The 9,181-nt window shown below is 44.0% G+C and overlaps 1 protein-coding gene across 1 annotated transcript in view; it reads right to left on the reverse strand.

Annotated features, from left to right (window-relative positions):
- LOC127580526 (A disintegrin and metalloproteinase with thrombospondin motifs 12-like) overlaps window positions 1-8,574 on the reverse strand; it is a 391,205-nt gene extending 382,631 nt beyond the window's left edge. The window contains exons 1-2 of the mRNA XM_052034119.1: window positions 8,240-8,574; window positions 7,741-8,099 (exon numbers count right to left, since the gene is read on the reverse strand). Of these exons, the coding sequence (XP_051890079.1) occupies window positions 7,741-8,099; window positions 8,240-8,363 (483 nt within the window). The 5' untranslated portion in view covers window positions 8,364-8,574. The remainder of the gene's footprint in view (window positions 1-7,740; window positions 8,100-8,239) is intronic.
- Between the last annotated feature and the right edge of the window lie 607 nt (window positions 8,575-9,181).

The raw sequence follows: 9,181 nt of genomic DNA on the forward strand, positions 1-9,181 counted from the left end.
TGTTAGCAACTGTGCACAACAATAATTAGCAGTGAGTAACTGTGTCATGAAGCATGAAATATCACACTACTTTAATACACATGCAAAAAGTAGAGATCACGCATGGTGAAAATAAGTTAATGATATGACACTTATTTAACTCTTATGTTACTGAGCAAGAAATTCAATTGCTTTCTACAACTTGTGGCATATTATGAACACTTCTAAGGCTTCAATGATTTGATATCAACATATTTTTGCTTGTTAAATGATATTATTGTTAATTAATAACAAAACATAGAACACAGAACAGTACAGCACAACACAGGCCCTTCGGCCCACAATGTTGTGCCGACCTTTAAACCTCGCCTAAGACTATCTAACCCCTTCTTCCCACATTTCCCTCTATTTTAAATTCCTCCATATGCCTATCTAGTAATCTCTTGAATTTGACCAATGTACCTGCCTCCACCACCACCCCAGGCAACACATTTCATGCCCCAACCACTCACTGGGTAAAAAAATCTTTCTCTGATATCTCCCTTGAAGTTCCCACCCATTAATTTAAAGCCATGCCCTCTTGTATTGAGCATTGGTGCCCTGGGAAAGAGGTGCTGGCTGTCCATTCTATCTATTCCTCTTAATATTTTGTACACCTCTATCATGTATCCTCTCATCCTCTTTCTCTCCAAAGAGTAAAGCCCTAGCTCCCTTCATCTCTCCTCATAATCCATACTCTCCAAACCAGGCAGCATCCCGGTTAATCTCCTCTGCACCCTTTCCAACGTTTCCACACCCTTCCTATAATGAGGCAACCAGAACTGGATACAGTATGCTAAGTGTGGTCTAACCAGAGTTTTATAGAGCTGCGTCATTACCTCGTGGCTCTGAAACTCGATCCCACGACTTATGAAAGCTAACACCCCATAAGCTTTCTTAACTACCCTATACACCAGTGGGGCAACTTTCGGGGATCTGTGGATATGGACCCCCACATCCCTCTGCTCCTCCACACTACCAAGAATCCTGCCATTAACTTTATACTCTGCCTTGCAGTTTGTCCTTCCAAAGCGTACCACCTCACACTTCTCCGGATTGAATTCCATCTGCCACTTCTCAGCCCAGCTCTGTATCCTATCAATGTCCCTCTGCAACCTTCAACAATCCTCTACATTATCCACAACACCACCAACCTTTGTGTCATCTGCAAACTTGCCAACTCACCCTACTACCCCCTCATCCAAATCATTAATAAAAATCACGAAAAGTAGAGGTCCCAGGACTGATCCTTGTGGGACACTGCTAGTCACAGCCCTCCAATCTGAATGCACTCCCTCTACCACTACCCTCTGTTTTCTACAGGCAAGCCAATTCTGAATCAATATGTCCAAGCTTCCCTGGATCCCATGCCCTCTGACCTTCTGAAGAAGCCTACCATCTGGAACCTTGTCAAATGCCTTATTAAAATCCATGTAGATGACATCTACTGCACTACCCTCATCAATCTGTCTGGTCACCTCCTCAAAGAACACTAATCAGGCTTGTGAGACACGATCTGCCCTTCACAAAGCCATGCAGGCTGTCCCTGATCAGATCATGATTCTCTAAATGCCCACAGATCCTATCTCTAAGAATCCTTTCCAACAGCTTGCCCACCACAGATGTAAGGCTCACTGGTCTATAATTCCCTGGACTATCCCTACTACTTTTTTTGAATAAGGGGACAACATGTGCCACCCTCCAATCCTCTGGTACCATTCCCATGGACAACAAGGACTCAAAGATCCTAGCCAAAGGCTCAGCAATCTCCTCCCTTGCCTCACAGAGCAACCTGGGGAATATTCTGTCAGGCCTCGGGAACTTATCTGTCCTAATATTTTCTAACAGCTCCAACACATCCTCTCTCTTGATATCAACATGCTCTAGAACATTATCCTTACCAACACTGTCCTCAGCGTCATCAAGGCCCCTCTCCTTGGCAAGTACTGAAGAGAAGTATTCATTGAGGATCTCATCCACTTCCATAGCTTCCAGGCACATCTTTCCAACTTTATCCCTAATCGGTCCTACCTTTACTCCCATCACCTTTTTGTTCTTCACATAAGTGAAAAATGCCTTGGGGTTTTCCTTAACCCTGCTCGCCAAGGCCCTTTCATGTCCCCTTCTTGCTCTCCTCAGCCCCTTCTTAAGTTCCTTCCTTGCTACCCTATATTCCTCAAGAGATCTATCTGATCCTTGCTGCCTAAACCTTATGTATGCTGCCTTCTTCCTCCTAACTAGTTGTTCCACCTCTCTTGTCAACTATGGTTGCTTTACCCTGCCATTCTTTCTCTGCCTCACCGGGACAAATTTATCCCTAACATCTTGCAAGAGATCCCTGAACAATGACCACATCTCCATAGTACATTTCCCTTCAAAAATGTCATCCCAATTCACATTCACAAGTTCTAGCCTTATAGCCTCATAATTTGCCCTTCCCAATTAAATATTTTCCTGTCCTCTTTGCTCCTATCCTTGTCCATGACAATGCTAAAGGTTAGGGAGCAGTGGTCACTGTCCCCCAAATGCTCACCCACTGAGAGATAGTCACCTGACCTGGTTCATTACCTAAAGTACTAGATCTAACATGGCATTCCCTCTAGTCGGCCTGTCAACATACTGTGACAGGAATCCGCCCTGGACACACTTAAACTTTGCCCCATCTAACTCTTTGGTATTAAGCAGGTGCCAATCAATATCTGGGAAGTTGAAGTCTCCCATGACAACAACCCTGTTATTTTTGCACCTTTCCAAAACCTGCCTCCCGATCTGCTCCTCAGTATCCCTGCTGCTACCAGGGAGCCTATAGAATACTCCCAGTAGAGTAACTGCTCCTTTCTTGTTCATAACCTCCACCCATATTGACTCTAGAGAGGATCCTTCTACATTATCCACCCTTTCTGCAGCTGTAATAGTGTCCCTGACCAGTATCACCACCCCTCCTCCTCTTCTTCCCCCCCCCCCCCCATCCCTTTTAAAACACTGAAATCCGGGAATATTCAGTATCCATTCCTGCCCTGATGACAGCCAAGTCTCTGCAAGAGCCACAATATCACAGTTCTGTGTATTTAACCAAGCTCTCAGTTCATCACCCTTATTCCTGATGCTTCTTGCATTTAAGTAAATGCAGTTTAGCCTATCCACCATACTACCTTTATACCCTATACTCTGTTTCTCCTTCCTCAAAGCCTCTCCGTATGTTCAATCTGGCTTTACTCCATGCACTTCTTCCACTGACCTATCCCTCCGGTTCCCATCCCCCTCGCAAACTAGTTTAAACCCTCCCAAACCACACTAGCAAACCTGCCTGCAAGAATATTGGTTCCCCCTCAAATTCGGGTGTAACCCATCCGCTCTGTACAAGTCCCACCTTCCCCAGGAGAGATCCCAATGATCCATAAATCTAAAACCTTGCTCCCTGCACCAACTCCTCTGCCACGCATTCATCTGCCTTCTCCTCCTATTCTTACCTTCACTATCACGTGGCACTAGCAGCAATCCTGAGATTGCTGCCCTTGAGGTCCTGTTCTTCAGCCTTCTGCCTAGCTCCCTAAACTCACTTTTCAGGACCTCATCCCTCTTTCTAGCTATGTCGTTGGTACCAACATGTAACACGACTTCTGGCTGCTTTCCCTCCTGCACAAGAATGCTGTGGACCTGATCAGAGACATCCTGGACCCTGGCACCTGGGAAGCAACATATCATCCAGATTCTCACTCATGTCCACAGAACCTCCTTTCTGTTCCCCTGACTATCAAGTCCCCTATCACTATTTCCCTCCTCTTCTCCTCCCTTCCCTTCTGAGTAGCAAGACCAGTCCCAGTGCCAGAGACCTGGCTACTGCTGCTTGATCCCTGCAGGTCATCCCCCTCAACAGCATCCAAAGCGGAATACCTGATTTTGAGTGGAACAGCCTCCGGGTTCCTCTGCTCAGTCTGCCTGTTCCCTTTCTCTTTCTCTCCCCTGACAATCACCCATCTATCTGCCTCCTGAACCCTAGAAGTACCTGCTCTCGGGGTGGCGGGGGGGGGGGGGGGGGGGGGGGTGGTGGTGGTGACTGCCTCCCGATGCACAGCATCTACATAACTCTCTCCCTCCCTGATGCTTCGCCGTGTTTGAAGCTGCGACTCCAGTTCATCAATTCTGAGCCGAAGTTCCGCCAGCCTCAAGCACGTACTGCAGATGTGGTCACCATGCACCACAGCAGGGTCCACTAGCTCCCACATCATGCAGCTGCAGCACATCGCCTTACCCTCCATCTGAACTATTTTTTTCTTACCTAGCTGTAGTCTACTTAAAAGTTATAACAATAACAGTAAACCTTACCTTTACTTACCAGGTACTCACCAGTGTTGTTGCACTATTGTACCCTGTGTTGTACCCTGCTGGATATCTGATATTCATTGGAAAAAAATTATCATAATTCATGGTCTGGGCAGGAAATCAGCCTTAAGATATCAATAGATAGAATGCTGAGTCCAGGTTCAACACAAACAAAGATCCTAGTGCCACCTTTTGACAAAGTCGTCTCCTAGTGGTTGTGATATAAATTGTTACATGTTGCTATGGACTGATCAATGAGTTTTTGGTGATTAGTATCTGCCTTCTCGATACAGAAAGCACTCATCAAGAATTGACAACAGGAAGAAGTAGAATGGTCTATTTTGTAAATCAACAGCAGGTTACATGGGAAATATGTTTTTATGTGTATGACGATTTCCGTGTAATAGAAAAAAATATGTATGTACATTTCAAGCTCTTGGCTCCAACATTTTTCTTGTAGTATTTAATTATTTACTGTGTACTGTTAAAGAACTGCACAGCACTTAACAAGGCATTGAAAATTTGCTGTAATAATTCTATTTTGCTTAAAACATGCTGACCTAGAAATTGTAGTGCACCAGCACTGCACACTATGCATCTGTTGCACAGTGCACCAACAGCCACTTTGGGCATAGACTCACCAGTGCTACTGCAAATTTCTGTGCTATTTGAGGCCCAGACAGCAGATTCTGATGAATTGTCATCCGATGTTGACAGGAGCAGAAGCTGCTCTAATGCGGGTGCACAAGGCAAGGGTGGGGGCATAAGGGAAGGTGAGCAGTGGGGAGTATAGCTTCACAGTTAAAAGTCCAATTAGGGCTTCCAGCAGGGAATTTGGAGCCGAAGGATCAGAGGATCGGAGCCACTGGCAATCAGAAGATCAGACAATTGGTGGTGGGTTGGGGTGTGATCTGTGGACTGGGAGTTGAGATCAACGAATATGGATGGTACAATATAAGTAATGGGATGTTCCTAAGTGAGGTCCGAAGTGAGGCCTGAATATCCTGGGAGTGACCAACGTTGATTGCTCCACATAACATATGGTCTTACCCTGTAATACCTCCTCAGCTCAGTTGCATAAGAAATTATGTCACTTCATGTGCATCTGATACCCAAGTGCAACTCTCACTCTCACACTGGGAAGCTTCTTGACCAATTTCCAGTGTGATTCAAAACTACTTGAATATGATGGTTATAGCAATTCATGCTGGTGAAAACTGGGTCTTCAATCACATAGCACTGAAAGGAAAAGAACTATAGGAACCAATCTTTAATCCACCACATGGGGCGGCGCAGTGGCATTACTAGTAGAGCCACTGTCTCACAGCTGCAATGACCTGGGTTCAATCCTGATTTCCTGAGGTGCTTGTGTGGAGTTTGCACATTCTCCCTATGACTGCATGGGTTTCCCCAGGGTGCTCAGGTTTCCTCTCAAAAGTATGTGGGTTGGTAGGTTAATTGGCCACTGTAAATTACCCCTAGTGTGTAACTGAGAGGTAAGAGTTGATGGGAACGTGGGGACAATGAGATTTGTGTAAGAATGGTGTATATGGATGCTTGATAGATGGTGCAGACTTGGTGGGCCAATGGGCCTGTTCCCGTGCTGTATGAATCTATGGCTTTATGACTATTTCAATTGTTGAGCTTTGATTATCCAATAAAGGAGTGAAATAAACTTGCGGTTGGAGAATTGCTCTTGAGTACTGCTAAGTTTTAAGTAGTAGTATTCTTATATTTAGAAACCTGGTAAATTATTCAGGATGTACTTTAAAATTTGCAAAGGATTTATATTATCAAATGATCTTCCAGTTAGAAATTCTGGTTGCTCCGACTTCAGATTACCAAGCCAAAAATTACTTAAGCCAGTGTCCAATTAAAAATAACAACCTATCATTATTTGGTTCTCGAAAATTCTGTTAATCTGTTTCATTGATCTGAATTCTGATGTAGTGGTGGAAGAATAGGACTAAATATTAACTCTTGCCTCCCACTCCCTAAGCAAAAGCAGCAAAGAAAACTAATATTGATGTGACAATCCCACGAACTGCAGAAATACTTGTTAATAGCTTTGACATTAAATACTTCACATCAAGATACTTTATGATGACAATTATACTGCATATACTGACTTAACACAAAGGCCTCTTTCCAAAAGTCCACTGATCAACATCAGGTCAGGTCATCCACAGTATATTATGCCAAGACAGAAATCTATGCAAAAGTATTTAAATCCGAACAAAGTTCTACTTTTAAAGGCTCACAACTGCTGGTAAAATTACTAATGTGGAAGAGATCTAAAGAGACTATCAGTTTTTAGAAGGAATAACATAATTGTTCTGCTCCATTTTCTGAAGACGATGATAATCAACCATATCACAGTTCTATGTGGTAGGTGCTAACTGGCTATTTGACTGCATAGGCTTCACATTTATTTCTTACAAATGTCCATACATGCACAGGTCCAGCTGGGGGGGTGAGAGATTCCTATCAGGAGCAACAACCATGGGCAACATTCTGTTCCAAAATACAGAACAGCCACACTGGCAAACTGAGGTTAATTAGTAAAGTTGAGTCAATCTTTCCTGGTCTGTGAGATTCCATTCACCAGTTAAGCTTCACATGAGAAGATCAGACAACTCTTTGTAAACAATGGAGCAAATCTGGTCCAGTTACAACACTTAAAAATACTGGAAATACTCAGTAGGTCAGGCAGTATTTGCTGAAAGATGCACAGGACTGCAATATATCTCCACCATTGTTGCCTGACCTGCCAAATATTTCCAGCATTTACTGCTTTTATTTCAAATTTCCAGCATCCGCAGCTTCTTGCTTCAAAATATTAAAATTACCTTTCAAAACAGAATTAGGGTGCTTCCTTGCCTTGTATTTCTATGGCCTGAAAACTGCATAGCCGAGATGCAAGCTGTGCTGTGAAACACTGCAAACACAGCTGTGTTGACGTTTAAACATGACACATATCAAAATAAATGCTTATCACAAAACCAGAAAATTCTGGAAGCACTCAGCATGTGTGGACAGAAGTGACTAGTTAGCCTGATGAAGGATTGTGCCTGGAATGTGTACTGCTCATTTCTCTCTGAAGATATTGAGTGATCCCAGGATTTACTGGGTTTGGTTTCAGATCTCCTTCATTTTGGTACCTTCAGTGCGAATAATTATAATTTCTAACGAAAACCTTTGACGCATCTGATCATTTCTGGTGCTTGGTGTGATTGGGCAGGTCCACTACCTAATAGCATGTATCTTTACAAATGTTTGAAATTGCTTTTGGAGAGAACGGGCAACTATCCCGCCTCTAAACAGATTAAAGTAATTTCACACCCTGCATCTCCTCAGTGAGCCTGACCCATCCCTGTTAACCCTCTCTTTACCACTTACCAGTCCTTCGCAGGTGCTGACGGCAGCTACGCCGCTCCCCAGAGTTTGATGCTCTACTCTGCCTATGAAATGACACGTGTTCTCTGAAGGGTCCTGAATCACGGCACCACTTACGTTCCCGTACCTTTTCTCCAGGACGTAGCCTGGAGAAAGAAAGGGTCGATTGACGGTCAAGTTAAAAAACAATTTTCGCCCTCGGTGAACAATTTGGTAATATACGTGGTCGTCCTTCTTTCTGAGGTCCCGCCTTTCAACGTGATTGATATAGTGATTGACGTCCCGGGAGAGAAAAGTTCCACTTTTGTCCACTTTGACGGGATGAACAATTTCATAACTTTGCAAAGTCTTAATGAACTTCTCTGAAAGAAAAATAACACAGCAGGTAACTATGCAGATCAACAAGTACTAAAAGAAGCGTTTACTTGCACTGACGTTACAGTGTCACTAATGGCATGGGAGTCAACTGTGAGGGTAGAGAGATTTCAGAAAATTCACAAACCTTGCTTTTCGTCTGCAAAATGCAAGCTGTCCGGCGGAATACTGCCCTGACTTGTGGCCAGAAAACCAAGAAGCTTAAAAATAAAAAGAATGACTGTGATAAAGCGCTCTCCCGCACGGAGCATGGTTCAATTAAAAGTTGCATCTAGAGGAGGTCCTGCAAATAGACTGCGAGCGTGCGGGGTCGTTGCACGGGCCCCATCTCAGGGGGTCGGCAACGAGGAAATGAAGATGGGCGAGGGTGACCGGACAGAAGATTTTTTAAGAAGCTGGCGATCGCTAGAGGAGGAGAGATAGAAAACTTTAGCGTCTTCTTTCCCGAGAGAAAAGGGAGGGTTCGATAACTGCCCATGGCAGTTTCCAACCAGAAAAAAAATCTGAGTTAACTCCTGCTTATGTGAACGTGTGTGCAGTTCTATGCAGATATATGCAAGTTAATGCACGCAATGTGGTTCTACATGGACTGTAACACAAACCATTTCGCTCTCCCCCCCCGCTAGCAGTTTTGATTTTAAGCGTAACCTTTTTTTGGATTATTGCTGTTTGCTTTGTGAATGAATGAAGTTAACACAAAGAATGGAGCGGTATCTTGTACCGCAAGGCTCGTACGCTACCTTTGTGTTGGGGGGGGCGGGGATCAAAGTAGAAAAGTTTGCTGGAATTGATGGGTTCAAACTTAACCAATTGCTGTCAACAAATGAAAACAAAGCCTTGTGCAAATTTCTTTAGATAACTATATTTTTGTTGTCATATGACTCATTATATTAGCGAAAGGTTTAAATTAGAGCTGCGTTCCCTCTGCCCTTCTCTCTCCCTCCCTCCCTCCCAGCTAAAAGTCGATTGCAACCTCCGCCTGTCAAACATGATTGATGTTGACTTCGCTATCAACAGCAGCACAAGTTGCAGCTCAGAGTGCTTTCCCTTGTGTTTGGACGTGGGCAAG

This window comes from Pristis pectinata, chromosome 2, assembly GCF_009764475.1.
Source record: "Pristis pectinata isolate sPriPec2 chromosome 2, sPriPec2.1.pri, whole genome shotgun sequence".
Taxonomy (NCBI): domain Eukaryota; kingdom Metazoa; phylum Chordata; class Chondrichthyes; order Rhinopristiformes; family Pristidae; genus Pristis; species Pristis pectinata.